Source organism: Lutjanus erythropterus, chromosome 21 (genome assembly GCF_056507025.1).
Source record: "Lutjanus erythropterus isolate fLutEry1 chromosome 21, fLutEry1.hap2, whole genome shotgun sequence".
Taxonomy (NCBI): domain Eukaryota; kingdom Metazoa; phylum Chordata; class Actinopteri; order Lutjaniformes; family Lutjanidae; genus Lutjanus; species Lutjanus erythropterus.
In genome coordinates, this window is record NC_139337.1 from 26,759,107 (window position 1) to 26,784,693 (window position 25,587).

The 25,587-nt window shown below is 38.8% G+C and overlaps 1 protein-coding gene across 2 annotated transcripts; it reads right to left on the bottom strand.

Moving 5' to 3' along the window:
- Nucleotides 1-1,995: 1,995 nt before the first annotated feature.
- On the bottom strand, nucleotides 1,996-25,330 carry smpx (small muscle protein X-linked). 2 transcript variants are annotated; one of them, XM_084747634.1, is made up of 6 exons: nucleotides 25,307-25,330; nucleotides 25,060-25,168; nucleotides 18,349-18,408; nucleotides 12,601-12,687; nucleotides 10,587-10,739; nucleotides 1,996-2,697 (listed from the first exon to the last, which is right to left on the bottom strand). In XM_084747634.1, exons 3-5 carry the CDS (start codon nucleotides 18,382-18,384, stop codon nucleotides 10,590-10,592), a joined length of 273 nt encoding a protein of 90 aa, XP_084603760.1. In that variant the 5' UTR covers nucleotides 18,385-18,408; nucleotides 25,060-25,168; nucleotides 25,307-25,330; the 3' UTR covers nucleotides 1,996-2,697; nucleotides 10,587-10,589. The 2 variants fall into 2 exon arrangements, with proteins under 2 accessions (XP_084603760.1, XP_084603759.1); XM_084747633.1 differs by lacking the exons at nucleotides 25,060-25,168; nucleotides 25,307-25,330 and adding an exon at nucleotides 22,688-22,843.
- Nucleotides 25,331-25,587: the final 257 nt, after the last annotated feature.

Sequence of the window (25,587 nt, forward strand, 5' to 3'; positions counted from 1 at the left end):
AATGTTGAGCTACTGTGTGAGTGTGTGCCACTGTCTGTCTGATACACACACACTCGCACACACCATCAATATGCAAACAACATCGCTTTATTGCACACTTACAAGTTCTTGCAGCATTCTCCTCGATGTACATTTTGTAGTGAGTTATGATCAGGGTCTCTGAGTAGATGCTGGCTCACACTTAGAGATGAGTGTGTGTGTGTGTGTGTGTGTGGTGTGGGTGTGTTTGTTTTATGGAACAGTTACACTAGTTCAAAATTCTGCGCACAGGCTACTCGCAAAGAGAAAAAAAAACAGACTCACGCCTTTTTGAAACTGCAGAGTGTTTTTAATCTTTCCCACACAATGTCAAATCCTCCCGTATGGTTGTTAAAACGCCAGCAGTGTTTCTCTCTCGGCTGAATATTCCACTGTGACCTGATGGAGGCTAAACTTAGCTACAGCTGCTCCGTGTGTGTTTGTCTGTGTGTGTGCAGGAAGACATGTGATGTGATGATGGATATATGCTCTAATGGGGGGAGAGACGTGGGGGGTATCAGGGACTGGTGCTGCGCTTGAAACAGTTGGATTTGGAGGTTTAGGTCAGGATCAAAGTGACTCCACGCACAAAGATGCCCCCGACTCCCACCTAAAACCCAGTAATACCCATTAAATATGCACATAATACAGGAATATTACAGCTGCAAATATCAGGGTTCATTTTCTGCTCCTCGTGCGCTGCGAGTCATGTGAAAACTGACTCTCCAAGCTGCATTTTCCATCACAGTAAACATGAAGTTTTAATTAACTTTTGTCAGACTTTTCAGGTTATTTAATTTCGCCTGAATGCAGGGCTTTTTAAAATCAGCGCATGCATTATGTCACGCTCCGTTCACTGTCAATCTCCTGACACCCGCAGGAAAAAAGGGAAGCCTCCGCCACGAAATAATCCCTTTTAAACATGTCACCTTCAAAACTTTACCGTCATGCCCTGTCGTCTAATTTGTGGTGTCTTTGTTAGCTGATACAGCCGTCATCTGCACAAGCAAGATGATATTTTTTTTAAATGACAGGGAAACAAGATTAAGAGACTAATGCTGTGTTCCAGACAACTTGGAGCTCTGAAATTTCAGACCTCCTACTAGAAAAAGTACAATGGAACGCCACTCAAAGCTGGAGCTCCTGCTTGTAAGCAAATCCATCTACCCAGACCTCATGAAGACGCAGTTGTCTAATGTCCTGCAGCAATGACAACACCCATGAAACTGCACATTATAAACCATCAATTAAAAGGCGACTTAAAGTATATTTGCCTGTATTTAATTAAAATAACTCATCATCTCATGGTAAAACCTGTTCTGCATGTAAATTGATTTCAAAATATGTCGCCACTGTTGCAACACCTATTCCAAAAACGTTGTGTAAAACAAACAAACAACAGCTTTAAACTCATTTAAACTTTGTTTTTTGAAATATAGACTCATTCTGAGTTTGATGCCCGCAACATGTTCCAAAAAAGTTGGGACAGAGGTAACAAAAGACTGTGAAAGTTGTGGAATGGTCAGAAAACACCTGATATACCTGATTGTGTATTAAATAGCCATCCTCAAAAGATGGAGTGGACGAAGTTCAATGTTTCTAAACGTGCAGTTACAAGGAGTTTAGGGATTTCATCATCTACAGTCTATAATATCATGAAAAGATTCAGACTCCAGTATGTATACAAAGAGGCTGCACCTCTTAGAGTTCAGTTGTGTGTACATTTGCCAAAGAAACATCAGTTCTCACTGTCAGCCATGTTTTTTGTTTAAGTTTGGCGTCATCAGCAGTAGGAAGTTTCAATTTGGAAAATCCGATTTTGCCTGGAACAGAGCTTGAGAGTCTACAGCCACGAGAGACATGCTGCTAAAAACTTAGAAATGTTTTAATTACAATTATAAAGCACAGACAACCACTACTCTTCTTTACTGAAATAGGAGATGTAGCTAATAATGAATAAAAGAAATTGGACGGTGATTTTTAGAACCATCTTAATTTATTGCAATATTTTCCTGAAGATAACAGTTTCTGGGAATCATAACAATGAAACAACAAAAACATTATAATCCCCCCATCCCAAAAAAGTAGTACAGTTTAACTTAAATCCCATTTCAACTTGTTACAACATTTAGAAATTAATTAATTAATAGAAAGCGTCAGTATAAATCAGTGCTGAATAGTTTGGAGGAGTTTTGACAGAAAAGAAGTGTCTTCAAGTCGGTCATCACAGAGTTAGAAGGGAAAGGGAATTACTTAAATTTAAACCAGCTATTTCAGATGTAAAAATATCCCCAAAAAACAAAGAATATGCTGTTATTGCAATACAACTCACTTACTTCTAAAAGTCCAAGTAAAGTGGAGTCTTATCTGCAGCAGACACAAGTCAGAATATGTCGCCTTATCTCTTAACTTTTTGTGCAAATTATTATTTGGATTTAGTGACAAAAGAATCCCAACTGACACGATAAGATAAACACAGATATTTTTAATGACTGACAGAGAGTTTATGAACGCTGCTGCTTCTTGGTGGTCACTCAGACGTTGGCTTCACAGAGAGCTGTTTTTGTTTCCGAACATGTTGGGATTAGGCTGTAGATTGTTTGTTAGTCGTCAGTGGCAGTGGGCAAGTCTGTGTGTATGAAGATTATCAGCCTTCCTTCTCCGCCTGGCTGGAGGATCCTGCAGGAAAGAGACAGATAAAGACACTGTGAGGGATTTTCACCATCTGCTATCAGCGCTCTCAGAGCCGCTGACCCCTGAGAGACAGACAGCGTGAGGGCCGGGACGACGAGGAGAAGGCCAGGTCACCGAATTCACTGTGGAGAAATATTAGATCTGGTTGATCCATCACCCGCTTTCTCTCTGTACTTATCTCTCTCTTGACCTTTTTCCATTTCTGTTTCCCCGCCTGCGTCTCGCCGTCAGACACATTTTTCTGTTTATTTCCATCTCAAAGGCTCCAGTTTCAGTCACACAAACACCTCGCAGCGGCAGCGCAGGTCTTCAGGCTTCAGGTTAAACATCAGTGGAAACACTGAACTGTGATGTTAAACTGAAGCCCAGTGGAAAATACAAGAGACTGAGAGAGAAAAGAGTGTAATAAAATAAAAACAAATTGTTTAAAGACAGTGCAGTCCAATGCTAAATTGTGTGCTAGTTAGGTTAGCTTTATATCTTTTTAATTAATTTTAGTTTTGCCTTTGTCTCTAGTGCAGGGGTCAAAATTTATGTTTCTAGTTGTTGTATAGCAATTAGCAACTACCCTTCAGTTGAGTATAATTGAAATAAAAGCAATTAACTATTTAAAACTGTATGTATTTTTGAAGGATTGCATGTTGCAGTTCACTGATTTTCCATGTCCAGAAAAGAGTAGCTAGGTCCACTATATTTCTGTCTTGACAAACACAATGATAAGTGACATTTATGATCAGTTTTCTGTAAGCAGAGACAATCTTACTGCTACAACAAAGAATGATATTTTAGACTATTTGGTATGCTCTTACCTGTAAATTTAACTTTTATCTGCTTTCTGTGCACAAAGCCAGGTCCATAAATAAAGTTAAGAAGTGGCTGGCCTGCTCAGAGTAGAGTAGTAACTCTAGAGAGACACTGCCCCCCAGAGGGCATAACGACAATTACATATCAACCCCGATTAGACTAAATGACTCCAGGTGAAGAAAAAAATACGGCGTGCCCTGTCAGGAACTCTTTCATTTGAGGCTCTTAAGCACTTTCCACTGGACAAAAAACCCACTAACATGTGGCTTTTGTCCTCAGTTTGAAAGGTTACAATCAACATTTATTCCTTGGTCGAGTGACTCCAGTGCAGTAGTCACAGGTATTTATTGGTTCCAGTGATGGACACACTAATTTTCACCTGTTTCAGGCAGAAGCATTAAGGCTTGTTGCCTCTGTCAGTAACTTCTGCTACTCTTATGCCTCTTTTCCATTTCTGTTTTGTGCAATGGTGAAATGGTGGATAATCACGTTTAATTTATTCTGAATTCTTCACAAGTATTTTATATATTTTGTGATTTAAAAGTTTTTATTGTGAAGCAGCAAAATCAGGGATTTAATCAGCAGTAACTTAACACGACTCCTGAAAACAAAAATGAGAGTAAAAAAATAAAGCAGATACCTGAAAGTACAAACAGCAACACAGAAGAGAAACTAAACTTCAAACCAGAGATCCAGTCAGAAGCTACAAAAATACTGAACGCTGAACACTCAGAGGCCTTTTCCACCAACGTGGAACCGGACCCATTCCTGTTCAAGCAGCTGATTGTGAACCATTCTGAGCATTTCTACCAATAGACAAATAAAATAAATAACCTAAAAAAGTTGGTTCTGTGCTGGAACCAAAAAACTATTAGTTTTTCTTGGGAACCAAAGTGAGCGTGTCACATTCTACAGGTCATACTGTAGTGGAACACCCTCTGCCATCAACAGGGGTCATGAACAAGAATCCACTCAGGGGGGCGCTGTAGTACTGAGAACCTTTTTAGATTTCAAGAATTTTATCAAGACCCCACCAGGGAGTTCCAACAAGAACCTTTTTATATTCCAAGGGTTTTATCTAGAACCCACCCAGGGGGGTCTACAGAGAACCTTTTTATATTTGGAGGGTTATCATCTAGAACCACCCAGGTGGTTCTACTGAGAACCTTTTTTTTTTTAGCATGGTACAAAAACCCTTGACAGAAGAGTTCTTCAGTGATCTCAACAATCCTTGAAGAACTCTTTCCTCAAAAAAAAAGGGGTTCTACAAAAGGAAATCATCCAGGAAGAACCAAAGTGGGTATGTCACATTCTGTTTGTCATTCACTCAATATCGCCAAGGTTCCAAGAGTCTCGAACAGAACCAGTTCAAGAACCAGAGCGGTTTTGGTGGAAAAGGGTCTCCAGAGACTTTTAAAACGCTGATCTCCTGCACAGACATGAGTTGTGTCGGCACATGTACACACTAATGTTGGTGCACAAACCAAACCATCAAATTTGAGCAAATCACTGCAGCCAGGTTCAAACATCTGGTGGAACGCCGAAAACCAGAAAACTGGAGGCGGTTGTGACAGTGGATTAATGCCCACATGGTTCTGGGACGAGATGTTCAACAGTCACATATTGGTGTAATGTTTGGGTGTTCTCAGACTTTTGGCCATGTTGTGTACAAGACGCTGAGCTGAAGAACGTCAATCAAACTGCAACCTTGGAACAACCGTCAGGGTGGGAAATTAACACCAGCAGCAGCCAAATCCTGGTAAAATATCAAAGTGGCTGCTAGATTTGGACACAAGATAATGATCAACTGCACTCTTAGAAAGAAGGGTACCACCTAGAACCATAAAGGGTTCTTTAGCTTGCCCCAATAGGAGGAAGAGGTTCCTGGTAGAACCTTTTCAGGGAGTTCTACCTATGTAGAACCATCTGTGAAAGGTTTGTACAAAGAATCCTCCTACCCTCCTATGGTGTAACCTGATGACCATCAACCTTCAGTAAAACAAAACAGTTTTATAATATTTAACACTTTATTTTCACTTCATGTTTGTTTGTTTGTTTTTTTTTTTCAGCTGTGACGCTCCTCTGTTTTCTTTGTGCATTGCATTATGGGACACGGAGTCAGCTCAAAAGCACAGTCAGAAGTCAGGAGGATGTAGTGCGGTGCTGCTGACTTCTTTAAGTATTTTTGTCACTTTCCCAGAGTAAGTGCACACTGTGAACCTGCTCAGAAATAGCCTGTAGTATTATTATTATTTTTCCTGCCTCAGAGAAACGTGTTTATAACTCACACTTGCGGCAGCTCCGGCTTCTCTCTCTCATTTATCTCCTACACACCACTCCCACATGGTTTGGGCAGGGCAGAACAGCCACAGTGTTTGGATATTGTGGTTTCTGTGTCCCGCTGAGAAAGTCGCAGCACAGACTGCCCCTCAACACTCACACACATTCTCTAAAACACACACACACACACACACACTCATATAAAGTATAAATATAGATCCTGACTCAACCTCTCCAGCCCACACACAGAGCCATCAACACACACGTCGCTTGACCCAAACAAAGGCTGTGCAGCGGCACACACTGACCCCTGGTGGTGAGCTGCAGCTACTGCAGCTGTGAAGTCTTCAGCATTTATCACACTCTAACTCAGACATAATGACACTGATATTCATATATAATAGTTTAGTGTCTTGTTAGGGTTGAATGCAAAAATTTGACTGCAAAAATCTTCACAATTTCATATGCAGTAAAAAACTCTCCCACATATTTGAAGGACATAAAATATGATTAAAAACGCACATTTTTCTCTGTTATCCCTTGTAGGTATCTAGCAGACAGATAGTTTTGATTTACTTTGTCAAGGTTTTTATAAAATTCAATTTGTGCCTGAATCATGAGCATACAATGAGACAGAAAAAGACTTTTTGCAAGTGTATAAATTGTACTTGCAGTGGCGTTATTATCATGCAAAGAATAATGTAAAAATCTAGTTTGGGCTGCCACATATGTGCACAATAACCTCACAAGATTGACTTTCGTCAGCTCCCGAGCTCAAACTAAATTATTCCTCGGTGACGATAATATCTCAACAAAATTTAATTCATGTGGCGACGTGCTGCCTCAGGCACAAATATAACACCGCGGGTTCTGAGATTTGTGTTTCCACTCCGACGCTCTGCAGGTCAATAGATTTTTATTTGTGACGCTTAAAGCTTTTAAAGAATCCGGCAGCGTCTCTTAGTTGCACACTAATAGCTGCCACTTTCACTCCAGGCAAGCTAGCAATTACAAAATTAGGATCAAATTGGTCACAGTGCTCCGAGGCAGCAGCATCAAAAATGTGATGTGAATCTGAGTATTGCTAATGCACTTATCTTAAATTATTTCTAATTTCTTGTATAGATTACATGGTAGTTTATGACATAATGTATTTAAATCTATAATACAAAAAACTTTTCGCTGTTCTATTATTTTGTCTTTGATTGACAATCAGTTCTAGTGCCTTTTTAAGAGAATAATGGTGCAATAAATTCTGAAGAAATGTGGTCGAACACTAAATGTTTTGGATATAAGACAATCAACTATTTTACCAGCCTGATTGCTCTAAGTCTCTCCTCAGGGTCAGATTTTCTAAATCCTGAAAACGGAGCCAAGAGGAGGAGCAGAAGTCTAGTTTTTCACTACTTCATTGCCATAAAGATGTGCAGCAAACTAATAGTGATTTTCTATAATTTCATTTGTAATGAATAGAGTTTTGGGACGTGTGCCTACTGATGATTACTACATAATGACTGTTTAAATCACTGCATGATTACTACTTAATTACTTCTGTCTCACTGTGAGCTTTTGGGAAACAACTAGATAAAAACTACTCATTCCTTCACATTTATTATTGAATTACTACACAATGCCTTCACATTTACTGCAGTATACCTTCTATTTGCCACCTCTTACTATTGATCTATTTTCATTTCTACACAATCTGTTTTGAACTACCATTGAAAAGGACACATTTTCTACTATTTGCCTCTTCAGTATCATACTAGATTTAGCTTTTGTATAGTAGTGATTCAATCGTTTTGTCATGAGGGAGCTAAAGAACTCTACTGGTGTTCATAAGCTACACAGTCACTGCACAGTTCCTGCATGCCACTTCATAGCGACTCCTCCACAAATAGGGTTTGTGTAGTGATTCAGTCGTGCATTTTAATGATTCATTTCAATTCAGCATTTGCTCAATGTCACCAAAAATAAACGGCCTCAGTTTTAACTCCAAATAAAAATAAAAACAATGATGGTAGAAGTTTTTTTAAGGTCTGAGAGGTAAGTGAGAAAATTCTGGTAATCAGTTTTTAAAGTCTGATCTAAATTGTTTTCTTTCCTGTGTTTATGACCTGATGAAAAAAAAAAATCTAAACTAACATACAGTTTGTACCTTGTGTTTCGAGTGCACAGAGAAAATTAAAACTCACCCAGGGGAAACATTAATGCTTTGTCATATTTAGGACATGAGATAATGGTGAACTTCAGCCTCTGGTGGCCAAAATGAGTATTACAACAACAAAAACATAAAAACAAAACAAAACAAAATGACTTTAAAAAGTTACCAGTTATCCTGACAAAACCTGTTTTTCACTTGTTCTTATTTCATAAAGAAAGGAGAGGAATTATTCAGATCAGACTTACTTGCCTCTCAGGCACCATAAATAATTAAAGGTGACTCAGATCTTAGACAAACACCTAGAAACTATGAAGATAAAAGATATTTAAGTGTTTACTTAGATTTCTATAATGAATTTTCTCTGATTATTATTGGTGACAGAAGTTATGAGTTGGTAAAAATGTTGACACCCTCATGTCGCACACAGCTGTATGTGTTTGTGGCCTGTTTTCGCTGACTCTCAGGCGACATATGAGGCTTCAGCATGTTTTCAGTAGAATGATAAGAATAATTTTATATATGATGTATTTTGACTCACTGTTGAGATTCTCCTGAAAAAACAATTAAACTGAATTAATAATACAGCATTTTACATCAAATATCCAGGGACTAATAATTTTTTGGTTGAAAACTTCATTTTATCCCCCCGACTCCACCAAAACAAACCTCCGGGCTTTTTTACATGATTTAACAGGATGACGGCTCAGTGGTTAGTTTTGTCACTTTTCAGCAAATCGACCTGTCCAGCTGGGGTTTTCCCAGTTTGCATGTCCTCCCAGTGTCTGAGCTGTTTCCTGACATGCAGGTTGTGTGGATGTGAAACTCTAAATTTCCTGCATCAGAAACATGTAGAAACTGTAGATGTGTGCAGACAAGATATGGAGTGATTACACTGTGTGTATCTGTGGGAAGAATTTTCTGTGCTTTTATTAAAATTTGACAAATCTCTACTAGAATATGTACATTTTCTCCTAATTTATATGTGTACTCTACGTCACATTTATCTTGACAACTACCGTTTCCTGGTTACTTTACAAATTCAAATTTTACATACAAATCATATGAAGACCTTTTAAAATATGATGCATATAAAAGATTTAACTACTCAGTGAAATTTAGAGCTGAAACAGTCAATTGATTATTTGGGGAATTTATAATGGGAAAAAAAGATCTCTTTTGATAAATGATCATTTCATTAACATGATTCATGGTTTCAGCTACTCAAAGTGAAGATTTGCTGCTTTTTTTTTCTTAAATTGCAGTGAATTTAAAAATAATTTTGTGCTCTGGATACTTGTGATGGATGTTTCTCACTCGTATGACGTTTTATAAACCTAACGACTGATTAATTGATTGATTAATCTGGGGTTCCAACTAATGATTATTTGCACTCAGTTAGTCTGCAGATGATTTTCTCCATTCCTCTGTCTGTAAAATGTCAGAAAATGGTGAAAAACGCCAGTTAACCACAGCCTGAGGGGATCAATTTAGATAGATTACGATCCAGACGTTAAAGATATTCAGTCTTCTTTCATACATGAGAAAGAAAAGCATTAAAAACTGACATTTGAGAAACTGGGTCATTAAAATATTTGGCATTTTTCTCTTTTAAAAATGGAATAAACTGTGATTAATTGATTATCAAAATAGTTTCAGTTCAATTAATCGTTGATTAATGTTTCCTGTAGAAAACAACAGTAAAATGCTGCTTGCTGATTAATGCCAGTGTGTTCTTTTACTTTAGTAAAAGATCTGAATACTTCCTGCTCCGCTGCACAGAAGCCGCTCTGTGTGCACATGCAGACGTGTATTTGCAGAGTTAGACCGAGTATTTGTTGTTTTCAGACACCTGAACAGGATTTGCATCGTTCACAAAGAACCGGTGACTCGGTTGGTAAACTCATCTTTGTGTGTTTCTTGTCACACTTTGGTTCTGATTTGCATTTTTCTCTTTGGACCCTTTAAGCTCGACCACGTCTGCACTGCACAGCAATCAAAAGAGCTGCGCTGAATATTTCAAGTAATATTTCAAGTAAGATCACGAAAGATCCCTGGAAATTTAGTGTGTCCAAATAACGTTTTCAAAAGACAAGAAAGAAATGCAAATAACCTGTTGATTAGACACATCTGTATAACTTTTATAAAGGTTAAAACTTGACGGTTTTAACCCACAACAGCCAAAGATTGTTGGTGTTTTGGGTAGAAATTCTTCATATTTGAAGCCTTCTGTTCATTTTGGGGCCCTGGGAACCTTTTTAAACAGCTCAGAAAACAGACTTTACATTGTTTGATCACTTTAATACTTCATGGATTTTCCTAATTGTATTTTTTAGCAGTTTGTTTGACCTCTCTGGGGTTTAACTGACCCAAAACATACAGTAAATGAGGTCACTATGTAGGACAACATACTGTACATTTGTTGTCCCTGAATGACTTCTTGCCAAACCAGATTCATAAAATATTTACTCATTTGACATAATAACAATTCTTTATGAACGCTTTCATCGTATGTGCAAGCCCAGTTTGTAGCCATGGTCGAAAGAAAAGAAAACAAGGATCAGTAGCTTGCCAGAACAATGAAGAAGAGGATACTCAGAGGCGCGTTGGTACGATTTTGATCACCTACATGTTAATCCTTGGTGACCCATCGTAGTTCGCTCTTGACGTTCTGCAGCTCTGATAGGTTAACAGCGGGACCTGGTAGTTTGACTGCGCCCGGCAACGCCTTCTTCTCCTCCGGCGTCTGGGCAGGAGCGCTGGTCTGGTCTGGTGAATGGGCCTAAGATAAAATGACACAAACAGAAGCAGGTTTATTTGTCTCAAATTTTGTTCACGAATTTTTCATCCACCTGCCAGGTGTGGCATATAAAAACACTGATTAACAGTATTGCACAGGTGTGTCTTGGACTGGTCACAATAAAAGGTCTAAAATGCGCAGTTTAATCTTGCAAAGAGACATTTATTAGGCACTGAACTATGGACCTCACATGACTACCAAATATATCAAACGTCCTATGGGTGACATGCCGGGTAAGAATGCAGGTCATGCAAGAACTGGGATGTTCTCAGCTTCCAGGAACTGTTTACAGATCCTTGAAACATGGAGCCATGCATTATCTTGCTGCAACTTGAGGCGATGGTGGCAGATGAATGGCTGAACAATAGGCCTGGAGATTTGGTCTCTGTCTCTGAGCATTCAAATTGGTATCAATCTGTTCATAATGTTGACCTTATTAAACTGTTCGCCCACATGGCGCCGTACACGCTGTCTGCCATCTGTCCGGCACAGTGTTAACTGGGTTTCATCCGTGAAGACAACACTTCTGCAAAGTGCCAGATGCCATCGAAGGTGAGGATTTGCCCACTCACCTCATGTCAAGTCATGAACTGCAGTCAGGTCAAGACTCTGGTGAGGACGACAGGCAGTCAGACGGGCTTCCCTGAGATGATTTCTGACAGTTTGTGCAGAATTTCTTTGGTTGTGCAAACCAAGAGTAGCATCAGCTGTCTGGTTGGTTGGTCTCAGGAGACCATGCAGGTAAAAAAGTTGGATGTGGGCTGAACTAGTTACACGTGGTCTGCGGTTGTGAGGCCGGACTCTCAAACATGACATTGAAGATGCTTTTAGTCTTGTAATGAACATTTGATTCAGCTTGGATGGACATTCCTGCAGTCAGCATGCTAATGGACTCTTCATAAGCCCCACCCCTTTTTGCTCTGTGCTCAATAACAGTTGAGCAAACTTAGTACCTGGCAGTACGTCTGTCCTCTTTCTCCTTTCCTGTTTCCTGTACTTAGGTATGGCTCATCTATGTTGAAAAGAAAACTACATTTTAAAGATGGTTAAAAGATGGTACTGGGGGAAAACCTGCCAAAGCAGAGGTCTCAGGGTTCTCCCTCAGAAAATTTGAATTTTATAGACTCTGTTTTCTGCATTTTGGTGACTTTAAACGTGGGAGAATTGTGACCCCAGTTGGAAACCAGGGAAGGGCAATGAGAAAAGGATGTCTCCTGGGAAAGTCAGGAGCATAGGCAAGTTTGGCTGGGAGACCTGTAAAAGTGAAATATACGTAGTCACATCTTAAGTTAGCAGGCTAGTTAGCTTGTGTTTTGCTAACATTAGCTAACTTCAGATGTGACTATTGAGTTGATCAGAAGGATGTAATTTTCAAAATTTGGTTTTCTTTCCAGCGTAGATTAGTCTATTACACATAGCATATCTAAGTTAAGAAAACAGGAAAGGAGGAACTGATTCAACCTTATAAAAGGGGCGGGACTTCACAAGGGCCAATTGCATACTTTCTCAAAGCCTGGAACATCTGTGCATTGTCGTGTGATAAAACTGCCTTTTATTGTCAACAGTCTAAGGCACACCTGTGCAATAATCATCATCTTGATATGATAAATGTATGTTTTACATATTTATTAAGAATCTGTTTGACATGGTTTTATGGCAGTACACATTGGAAAAGTGTGTTTTGCGGATCAATGCAACACAAACAGAGTGAATGAAGTCAAAGTTAAGGAAATACGCTTCTGGTTTGCACACAAAAACTATTGTGATCTGATTTGATAAAGTTACATAAACCTGCTGGTAAATGTTTACTTTCACTTTCTTCTGTGTGTGTGTGTTGTCTTACCTCTTCTGTGTCTACCGTCTCCTCTCTCCTCTTGACAGGATGTCCCGCCCCTGGAAGCAGAGCTCCCATCGGGATATTCAAATTAGCCTGACGGACAGCAGGAACAGCCAATGAGATACTTTCAACACTTTAAACAAATAAAGTTCCCTGTCTCTGCGTGTGTGTGTGTACGTGTGTGCTGTTTCCTCAAAACCCCTTGTTTTGGTTATGACCACGACTTCCTGGTTTTCATCACGTCCTTAAAAGAGCAATGTGTCTTTATGAAAATTGGGACACATCCATACAAACACACCGACACACACACATGCAGAGCTCAGAGACCTGCCTGCTAACTTGATGTTCTACTGCTGCCTGCCCTGACGTCCTGCCACTTGGATTTGATGTTTTGCATTGTACTGTATTGTAATGTATTGTATATATGCTCATATTGTACAGCTGTACAGAGAGGGAGTGTGGTGTGTGTGTCACAGAGGACGCTGGTTTTATTTATTTTTTTTCCCCAGAGTTTAAGGTTTAAAGATTGGTTAGAAAGTTCTGGAAGAAATCGCCTCATTAGCAGCATGTTTGCTCAGATTTGTATCACTGTAATGTTGCTTTGGCTGGGATTGTTTACCGTCTGTGTGCTTAGCGTGCTGTTAGCAATCATCTTCTGACATTCCACTGGGCGCAACCAAAGGTTAAAGGATTATTTCAACATAAACTAAATATTCAACCATAGTGTGACATTTTAGGAAACTTGTTTGTTTTTGTTTTTTTTGCTAAGATACCACTCTCAGATCTGTTTGAGCCAGGTTACAGTAAGCTTAGCATAAAAACTGCTAACAAGAGGAAACAGTTAGCCTGGTTTTGTCCAAAGTTTTATACATTTGTACCAGCACCTTTATAGCTCACTAAGGTTATAATTTGTATGATACATACTTAAGACAAAGCCAGGCTAGCTGTTTCCACTTGCCCCCGGTCTTAATGCTAAGCTAAGCTAATTATCTCCTGGCTGTAGCTGCAGACTCGAAGTTCCCCCCGCCTTGCAGCTAGCCGTCTGATCGCAGCCTCTGAAACTGACGGAGGCCAGTTTGATGACAGGTAGTACAGTACCAAGGTGGTTTTCTAACCGAGCTAACTAGCAAATGGCAGCTACTGTTAGCAGTTTCTTTAGCAACAAGCAAAGCCCTCTATCAACCAAGACGTTCCGTAAATCACAAACACAACAGTAGCTGTCTTTTTTTGTAAACTAATATATTAGTATCGGATCAGTACTCAGTAATGTATAATGTGAATATTTATAAGTGTATATTTCCCAAAATACTTAACTCTTCCTTTAACCCTGTTCAAACACCATTTACAGTAAAACCAAACACACTCTGAAATAATGTGCTGTATTTCCATCTGAGCCTCCCTACATTCCTAAAATGCCAAACCAGCGTCTTTTCAGCTTCTCAACTCTGCTTTTAAATTACATTAACAGATAAGTTGTTTTTCAGATCTGTCTCTGGGCAATCCCTAAACTTTATAGGGTAAGACTTAAGCTCTTTAGTGTCTGTTTAAAGAAATAAAACCTGCAAAGTCATAATAAGTATAATGTAACTTTGAGAAAAATGTATGCAGACTTGATGCTCACTGATGGAGAACTGATTTAACAGCACCAGAGTTTGAAATGAATAGAAACCAGTGGATGGAATGAACACATGATTTGTGTTCTCCTAAACCTTCTCCAAACAGTCTATGCACAACACTCCAAGTGTTTTGTAGCTGAGCGTTTGCACCGTGGGCCCAAATATTTACTTATTTATCATCTTTATTTTTTTTTTTTTTTCCATTAATAACGCAAACTGATTAAATTCTGCTCCCCCACTTTTGGTTGCATATACAGCCAGAGCAATATCAGTGAGGGATATGTATCAGAGAAGTAAATATTGGACTTACTGGAAACATTTGGCCACAAAATGCTTCAATTGTGCTGCACAAGCTGTTTGGAAGAATTTAATGGACCTTTAATGTTTGCTTTTTGGAGCTACAGACAGATGGAGGCTGAGATGGAGCTGCAGAGTTTTACTTTCTGTGTGTCGATCAACCAAACTTTAACACGTATTTGACAAAATAATCGGTTATTTTGAAGGTGAAATAATCCTTTAAAGGTTGCCCCCTGAGTAAAGTTGCAGAAAGTCTATGTGAACATGAAGGGAACGTCTAGATAAGGATGAATAACCAAAACCTAATTTCTTTCTGGCTCAGATTTGAGACACCCACCCCTGACCAAATATCTTTTATCACTATTGCATTAGTGGGGTACATTTGCAGACTGTAACAGCCCTTAAAGCATCGACGCAGCACTGTTTGGTGGTTGTTTTCTATTTTATAGTTGTTGGTTATAAAACAGAGTGTCCAGTGTAAAAGGTGATCTATGGGAGTCATTAGCCTCTGTGGCCAGAGGAGAAATAAGTTCAGTTGTTCTGCACAGAACATCTCATTCAAGGTCCCTGCTGGTGTTTGTGCAGCATTTAACTACAAGTCAAAAATATTTTACATCACTCTTAACCATTTTATAAAGCGTTACAGTTTCTAAATTGATTTCCTATCTCCCAGACAGACCCTGTTTTCCAATTATTTATTATTCAGTGACAGTTAATTAAAACTGTAGTTTTTCGGTTTTCTCTGTATAACATTACCACCAAGATGTCCCTTCTCACTCCTGTACTACTGTATGCTAGTGCTGCACTATTCTGCCCTACAAAGCCAAAATGCATTAACTACACATTTACAAACTAAAGTTAAGTTTACAGACTGACTTTTTGACCTGTTTTACCTTATAAAATATAATTCCCAAGCTTGTTACCCAACTTCTGTTGTATTCACATGCTCCTCTGATGCTCCAATTTCCCAAATTGGGAAGTTGTTATTACAACTTTGGTGTGTTCATGAGCTTTTAAGTTGCGTGTGGAAAAACATGGAGGCTACAAAGGGTGGGGTTGTTGTACTTGTTGCAGTGTCTGGGTGGTTTGCTGACACTATTGTTGAAATGTGAATTCATTTTGCTACTCAAGTCTTTAAAATCGCTAATGTTAGCAAAAAAAAAATAGCTAACTAGCTAGCCATTGTACATCAATCCCCAACTCTATAGTTAGCTAGTGTTTTGCTAACATTAGCGAACATTAGCATGCACACATAAATCCTCCGTCCACCACCCAACCAAACATATTACTTCCTCTAATTTAGACCCAAACCTCCTCTCGTCCCTGTAAGATATTTACCTCCAATGTTTTCTTTTCAACATAGAGGAGCCTAGCATACAGCATATCTATGTACAGGAAACAGGAACAGATACCAAAGTTGCTCAGCTGTCATTGGAACACAGATCAAAAGTGGGCGGGACTTAGAAAGGGTCAATTGTTGTTTTTGTCAAAGTCATACAGTTGCTGTGCAATCTTGACAGTGCTTTTAAGAACACAGCAAAATCCTCATACAGTCACATGTTTGTGTTCACAGAAATTCAGATCTACAAGTAAATCAAACACTGACATTATAAATGAGATCTTGTATATTTTTATATTGTTTGTGTTTGACTGGCGGAAGCTAAGCACTTGTAAATGTTGGATTTTGCAGCTGCATTAAACACAAACAGGGAGAGTTTACATTACCTGCATTACCTGAATCAGTAAGAATCGTTTTTCATACTGTGTCTGGAAAATAAGAATTTAATATAATAAAGATATGGGATGCTTTTGAAAGATAAAATATTAAAACTAGCTTGCTGATATGGAACTTTAAAGACAGTTTTTATTATGAAAATGTTAATTATTTATAACGTAAAGCTGTGCTGCTGTTCTTGTTTGTGATTAACATTAATAACTGATGATGAAGCGGCGAGACGGAGACTAAATGATGAACCTCATGTTTGTACTGTACTGGTGTATAAAACTCCTCTGTCCAAATGCCTACCCCATGGTTAGACATGACAATGAGCACAATGAGAAGAGAGACGATGGTGGAAACCCTCTCTGACACGCACTCACAAAGCCATTACAACAGAAAACACACATTTACACAAACACACACACAGTAATACAGACGACTCCTCATCCTTTGCCTCGCTACAACTCTGCACTAACAAAGCCTTGACACTGTATATGCACAGTCTGAACTCTGTATTTGCCTTTGCCAATAAATACTTAAATGTGTAAAAAATGCTTGTAATTATTTTTAAGCTTTGATATTTCGAGGAAACTAGGTAATCAACCAGTTATCACAAGAAAGCAAAAGGTTGTTTCCTCTAGGTGTGTCACAATAACCACAAGTTTGAAATACTGTGCTACTGACAAGTGAAAAGCGGGGATATCTTCTTTTTTCATGAGGCTAGGCCCCTCTTGTTTTAAACTTTAGTGCATGTTACAATTTGTGAATCAATGCTTTAAAAAATTGGCAAGCAATACAAGATCCTGGTCGTAATGGGACCCACTGTCCTGCATGCTTTAGATGTTTTCCTGCACAAACACACCTGATTTAAATGAACAGATCACTGTCTGGCTTCTGCAGAGGCTTGATGACGAGCTGATCATTTCAGTCAGGTGTGTTGAAAGAGGGAAACATCTGAAACATGCACCACAGTGAGCCAACAGGACCAGGGCTGGGAACTATTGGTTTAACCTGGTAAACTTGGTGTTAGTATGTTAAGATGCTAAAGTGGCGACTCCTACAGGCTGCGGCGATGTTGGACAAAAATTGAGGGACAGTTAAGAGAAAGTGCATGAAATTAAGCTTCATTTGAAGCCAACAAAAGAAAGAGTTGTTTGGTTGGATGCTTGTGACTTTTTTATGTTGCCATTTGTGGAGATTTCCTGCAGCATGGTGCGTTTTACTGCTGCGTTAGCTTTGTTGTCGATACATGGAGGGTGGCCCATTCTGCTCTGCAACCCCATGGATGTAGGCAGTAAATATGCATGAAGGCAACACACAAGCATCAAGGACAGTGAACGTGACACAGAACGTGGAAATTCTGAAGGAAGGACTCCGCCTCCAACCAGCCAAGATAAAACGAGGAAATCGTACCTTTAAAGAGGAGCCATTTTTTGTTAAGGTTTGGCAGATGGACATCCGTCATGATGGCTGATAATGGCTCTACCATCATAACCTCGTGATTTAAAAGCCTTCTGTATTTTAGGTAGTGTGTTAGAGTTACCGTAAAAAAAAACTAGTGCTTTTCAATGCACTGTGTCTCTGTGTCCTGCTAATTTTCTTAGTAAACACAACTAAGTTACTAGCATGTTGTTGCGAGACGAAGGGCCCTTATAGACTCAGCAACAGTATCATCGTCCATCATGATGTTTTTACTTTAAACATCGTCCAACCCTAATGTCTGTATCATGCACTAGTTTATGTATAAAAAGTGTGGCAGAGACCAGAAAATTGTACTTTGCAAATTATGCTGCAAACCATTTTTTACCACACACCAAAGAATCAAATATAAAGTACCTTTTATTTTGCTTTGTATATAAATTCAAAATACAAGCATACAAGGTGATGACATTCAAAACAGATTTACAAGCATGGCCGTATTTTGCCATTCAGTTGAAGCTTTTCTCCAATTTTATTCTTGATTGTTTGTCAGGGTAGAAATCAAACTCATACCAGTGTTACTGTCTTCTTGTTTGACAGCAAAACTTCAGCATGTTATTTTTAAAGTAGTAAAATTAAGTGACAGTTGCATGCAGGACACACATCCACAGCTGACAGTGCACACAGATGCAAATCTTTTACCTGAAGGGCCTTAACGTTGGACGAAGGTTTGGACATAATCCCCCCGGTAAGTCCACTGACCTGCAGGAAGCACAGATCACAGACATTCAGCCGTGTGTATTTAAATGTGTGTGTGTGTGTGTGTGTGTGTGTGTGTGTGTTGGGGGCACTGGGACTCTGTTTCTGTGGTTTTCAAGGTCTGGGATAGCATTTCAGTTGCTTAGCGACTCTTACAGAGTGAAGCAGGTAGAGGAACTGTTCTCTGAATCATTCATGAGAGGGAGACGGAGAGACAGCTGGGAATGTCAAAATAAAAGTGTGTGACAGTGATCCTTTACATTTAATGTAGTGAAAGAAATGTAAATTAAAATACATTTCAGAAGCAGCAATGACGACTATAAATATCATGAACATAAATATTCAATTTGAATAACAACAAAACACATGCATTAATTGCATGTTACATATTGTTAAAGTTTGCAGCATATTACCTGTATAACCAACATGGATTTATGGAATTATTCTATAATTTTCTTAATAATAAATCCCACTAAAGGACCAAAGCTTCCAGCTTCCCTCCCGTCTGCTGCAACCAGCCCTGAGGTCGTTCATTCCTCCTGAAGACTGAAACCTTTGAAACTGGGTCACAAATATACAGTTTCATTCATAAACACCTCTGCTCTGGCACTATACTGTCTGATGTAGAGATAAATTAAGGTCATGGGATCTATTGACAGTCAGAAAAAATATCAACCCAGTCTCCCACTGAAATGATGTTCATGTACTAATTTACAACAGCAAACAAAAGGTCTCTAACTAGGATTTGTTTGAGCTGTTCCGAAATGCATCAGGACGTCAAATTTGGGTTGGTGAAACGTCCTGAACGCAGCCAAACAGGGTCTCAGCTGATACATGTTTCTACTGGATCGTGATTGGAAGGGATTACATAAGTCTATACTATTTTTGTTATGTTGTGGATTATATCTTTAAACTTTTTTTAAATCAATGTAATGAGAAAATTTAAATATAGTCAAATATTTCAAAGCTGCAGAATGTTGATACTGAATGGATCATTAAAATGTTCAGTGGCAACATATTTAATTTGTTTTCCAGTTATCACAACATAATTTGGAAATCAAATTAGTACTATATATAGACGTATTTTCTAGGTGGCAGTGTTTAAAATGCACATGTGCAAAATCACTCTACTAGTCACTTATGTTTATCATGACCATTTTGTGTCATCACAGGCACGGTGTCACAATTTGACTGCTAAGGATGCTAAAGACTGCTTTTTGTGTGGGATGTGCAGCTTTAGCCTCTGAACATGAGGTCATGATTTTAACACTAAACCATCTGGGAAGTCGTTCCTGGAGACTGTTTGGAAAAGGGCAGGCACTTTCGACTTCAACCAAGCAGATCAGACCCAGAAACAATACAGATGACATGACCTTGGTGTCCTCAGTGGGAGCTACACGCCTGCTCATACCAATCTTTCACCACTTCTTTTTTTTTAATTACAGATGCTTTACTTTAACAGTTTGAATATGAGGTTTCACTTCAAGGTTGTAAGTCAAAGTTGTCACTACAGCAAGAAAAATCAGTGATTCCCAGAAAACACGAAAAATAAATTTTGTCCACCTCTGTTAGAATTTAAGGACCCATTGCTGAAATGATAACTGATCATTTTGAGAGGTAAATCTGCTGTAACTGAGGGCGCTGAATGAACAGTTTACAGTGTTTTTGATCCTCCGGATGATCTAAATTCTGTAGCTTTCTGTTGTGTCACGCCACTCTCACATCAAATCCAGATCATCTTCAGCATTAAAATTGTAAAATATAATTGTCCTGCACTAAATATCTGCTAGAATCAGCTTTTACAAGTATAACTGATCTAAGTTAATTTCCTATGAATCCCTCACTTTGTGACCCTCTTCCTCCTTTTATCTCAGCATGTTGTCTGTTATTTTCTACTTCCTCCCTCCTGTTTTGCAGTTTCACAGATCAGCCCAAGTGGTTCCCGATCGTAGAAGTTTCCATGGCCTATTTATCTTATCTATGAGTGGCTCACAGCAGAGACGACCAAAGAACCACAGAGTGTCCCGAGCCCTCCACCTGCTGCCGCTGCTGCTGCTGCCTTCGATGGCAGCGCTTAGATACCGTTTCCAGGGTGCTGTTTGTGCAACAACATACAGTAAGAGCTTTGCTGTCCTTGACATGAGAGCAAAAGCCTGGACACCCCGAAATACACAGCCGCAGACACACACACATGCTTGTGCTTACACAAGGGGATGATATTTATGTTGGCCATGAGTAGCAGCTGCCCTCTGACGCCACGCTGCAAAGCCTGACAAGCCCTTTCACTTTTACACATACTATATGACCACACACACCCCAACACGCTCATAACCACAGGTACAATCATTCCACATACTTTAAATTATTCAAATCTTCAAACACTGAAACCTGTGAAGGGTTTGTGCAGATGCCTAACAAAAAGCCTCTTTGAGGTCAAGTGTGTGTGTGTGTTCTTGTGTGCAATGTGCACGCGTTAAGGTAGAGGTAGGGTTGTTTGCAGAGGCCAGTTTCATATTTTGACAGGAGTGTGGAGCTCTGTGTGGACCCTCCGCACTCGCCGCAAACACTGCAGTAACCGTAAATCACACTTTAGTTATCACTGCACTTCTGGAACATCAGCGATAGGTGGTGTTTATAAAGCTGAAGCTGCATATAACTGAAGAACAAAAAAGTATGATTTCTTGTTTTGTTAATAATAATAAAAGTGGGAATATGTTGTTTTTACGGCAGCCATGGTAACAGCATGGCTTTATGGCGATGTCTGTCTGTCCATCACTCTGGTCCAGACTGAAGAATCTCATAATCTGTTAGTTTGCAATGAAAATTTTGTTTAAACATTCATTGTCCTCGGAGGATGAAGCCTGAAAGATCTTGACTTTACTTTAGTTGGTTACTAAATACCTGCAAAACTAATGACACTGTTATGGACACAGCTTGACACATGTCCATTATCATCAACTGCAGGCATACAGATTAGTGTTTAAGTGATTCATGCTTAAAATGAAGTTTGGTCTTGCAGTCAAATTATTATCTTCACTCGAGCATTTTAGTGTCATTATAGCTGGAAAAACACAGATTTTTCTCTGGACATGGGTCTGGCTCCACACATTACCACTCTGCTATGGGGGAGACAAAGTTTGTATTCTATCAACCAATCACAATCATCTTGGGCGGGTCCAGGATGCAGCGACATGCCCCTGCAAAATAGTATCAGTCGAGGGATGCATTTTGCAGGGACATTTACACGTTGGCAATAAAATTCCTAAATCCCCATGAAAGAAAAGCTAACAGCTGCTAGCTTGTTTACATTTGCAGGCTACTGTTAGCAGCCAGGTGCTAACCAGCGATGAAGTATTGCCTGTGTAGCCAAAGCAAATAAAACATATTCCATGTGCCTCAAAAACACATAAATAAGCCACACTGGTGGTTTGTAAAAAAAAAAAATCTTAAATTATATAGCCATTTATGAGCCATTTTAAAATGAATAGTTCAACATTTTGTGAAGCTTATTCATGTTCTTGCAAAGATTTTAGTTTAAAAGAGTGATACCACTCTTATATGCTAAATATGGAGCTACAGCCAGCAGGTGATTAGCTTAGCTTAGCATAAAGACTGGAAATAGGGAAACAGCTAGCTTAGCTCTGTCCAAAAGTAACAAAATGGGCCCAACCAGCTCCTCTAAGCTCTAAGATCACTAATAGGCATGTTATATCTTCTTTGTTGTTCTAATACTGACGTCGAAAAACAAGTTTAGTTAGTTACAAATTATAGTTTATCTGCTGAACTATTCCTTGGCACAAAGCATTGCCGATGTTTGCTAAGATAAGCTAAGCTAAGCTAACCATGTCCTGTCTGTAGTTTCATATTTAGCACAGAGACATGAGAGTGGTGCCATCGCTCTCATTTCACTCTTAAGAAAGCAAATAAGCGTTAAACCAACCCTTTAAACATTAGAAACCATTGGGCATAATGGCTGAGCACCACAGGGAAGGAAATGTGAAAGAGACTAAGATTTGTTGACAATAAGAAAAACATAGAACATTGCATCCTTACCTTTAAAGAATAAAAGTTAGTTAAAACAGACCCAAATAAGTTTTAACTTAACTTAAGAAGTGGCACTGCGGGTTACTGAAAACTTACAGACTGTTCCTTTAAGACATGCTGAATGAAAATGAACTCAGAGTAAAGGCCTAAACACACCTGTTATTCAAACATGCACATAAACAAACAAACAAACAAACAAACACAAATGCACACCATAAACAAATCAGATGTAACTTACCTGTTGCTGCCAAACTACTGTATCGTCTAATAACCTGTTTTTTTATTCACGCCTGGACTTCTGCCTGTTCACTTACACTTTCTATCCATCTCTCTCTCTATTCATTTTCTTTCTAGTGTTCATCTCTTTCTTTTTCTTTCTCTTCTCCTCTCCTCTCCGCCCTCCCTCTCTCTCTCTCTCTCTCTCTCTCTCGCCTCGTAAGTGGTAGAAGGATTCCTCTCATATCTGGGATTTGTTCTCTCTATAAATAGAAGAGTGATACACAGAAGGGACCTGCTTTCTATCCACACACACACACACACACACACACACACACGCTTTTAAGCACACATGGACACACACGGTGACGGACCAAAACATTATCAAACAGAAGCACGGAGCACTTGGATCTCTTTCACTTGAACATCGCTTGAAAGTTTTTTTTTTTATGCTCGAATAAGAGTTAAATGATCTGGTGACTCAACTAATTTAACTACGAGACCAAACTTCATTCAAAAAAGTGAACATTTAAGGATTTAACACAAAACTGTCTGCCTATACTCACAAATGTTTCTGATGAAGTATGAGTCCTGAAATGTTCTGATGACTGAACTCATTTACATGCAAGACCAAACTTAATTGTAAAAAAAAGCACTTGAATGCAAAGCTGTCTGCTTCACAAAACGTTTATAGTGACAAACTGGTCCAAATATTTTTAAGGCTTTCAACTGTAACTACAGCAAAATGTTCCAGTGAGGGAAAAAATTTAGCTACAAGAAAAAAAGAAAAAATAAATTAAGGATGAAACACTCAGACATAAACTCTTCTTATATGATATTGAAAAATGTTTATAATGATAAATAATGTCCCTGTCCTAAGCATGTTTTTTAAAAAGATTTATTTTTAACAGGTTTTTCAGCTATATTTACAGTAGAGAGAGAAAGAATTTAACTGCAAGACCAGACTTAATTAACTGCTTATATGATATTCACAAAGGTTAAAGTTTGGTCCCTGATTGTAGCACATTTTAAAGGTTTTTAAGTAAAATGTCTCTGAGGGAAATAATTTACCTGCAAGACCAAACTTGATTAAAAAATTCAACATTTATGAATGAAAAACTCAACTTTTTGCCTTTATATTCTCAAATGTTTTTAATGACAGACACAGCTCCTGATTTTAACATCTTTTAATGTTTTTTCTGGTTTTAATTACAGTAACATTATTCTGTGAGGGAAATAATTTACCTGCAGAACCAAACTTCATTCACAAAATGGAACATTTAAGCATGAAACACAAAACTGTCTGCATATATTTTCACAAATGTTTATAATGACAATCATCCGTCCATAATCTGATCTTTTTAAGGGTTTCTTGCTATTATTACAGTAAAATGTTTCAGTGAGATTAATAGTTCCTCCAATATGGTCCCTGAACATCTTTGAACATCTTTTTACAGTTTTTCACTATAATTACAGTACAATGTTCTAGTGAGGAAAATAATTTACCAGCAAGACCAAACTTAATTCAGAAAATTTAATATTTTAAGCACGTCCCTCAAAACTGGTCCATTTAAGCATGAAAACACAAAACTGTCCGCTGTATAATATTCACAAATGTGACAAATATGGTCACTGATTGCAGCCATATCTACAGTGAAATGTTACAGTGAGAGAAATTATTAACTGCAACACCAAACTTAATTCAGAAAATTTAACATTTAAGCTGGTGATATAAATAAGATAATCCTTTATTAGTCCCACAGTGGGGTAATTTGCAAAACTGTCCGCCTCGATTTGCAGATGATTTTGTGGTTACGGATTTGATCATCTTCTGAAGTTTTTTAAAATGCCTGCAAGACTAAACTTCATTCATAAAATTTAACATTTAACATTCAATAACATAATACTAAGCTTTCTGCATATATGATATTCACAAATATTTATAATGACAAGTATGGTCCTGATTTGAAAATCTTTTAACTATAATTACAGTAAAATGTTCCTATGAGGGAAATAATTTACCTGTAGGACCAAACTTTATTTAAAAAAATAACATTTTGCCATGAAAAACTGTCTGCTTGTATGATATTCATTATTAGGACATATGTGGTCATTTCTTGCTGCATCTTCATCAAACCCTGACACTTGAGTCCTCAAAACACTTCTTCTAATCTTAGTGACTAAAATGGCACTGTCCTATTTCTGTTCTGACACTCACTCAAACACACACACACCCACTCATACACACACACTCACACACAGAAGTGGTAATGCTGGTATATCTACATTTATACACTGATGCACATCCACTGCAGGCCCTGAGGGGAAGTCTGATCTCACAGAGTTAAAGGTGTGTGTGTGTGTGTGTGAGTCAATGTGTGTGTGCGCTCTTACCTCCTGTCGTGCGTGGCTGCTCTGCCCTGCCTGCGCTCTCTCTGAGGTCCTCTTCGGCTACCTGACCTGTTTCCGCTCGTCCTGATTGGCTCGGAGACACACGAAACTCCTCCCCGAGCGGAACCCGACCCATCATGAGAGAAGTAGAGTGAGTTTTCAGCTCTGAGTGTGTGTGTGTGTGTGTGTGTGTGTGTGTTTTCTCATCTGTTTATACATATTTGGAGGGTGTGTGTGTGTTTCCACCTACCTTTTCTCAACTTTTCCTCACATCAGTCCTGACTGATCCTTCTCAGTCTCGCCTGTGAAGCTAATCCACTGTGTGCCCAGGTAGTAAAATGAACAGACTCAGACAGACTGTAGACTGGTTATATATTTCAGACTATGCAAATTCAACCCACACACACAGGTCTCACCTGTTGGTACGGACAGCCCTCACCTGTTACCCCGCCATGAATGTCTTTATTGTATTTTACAAATGCTATAGGTGAATGGTTTGCAATAAGATGGACCAAACTTCATAAAGAAAAT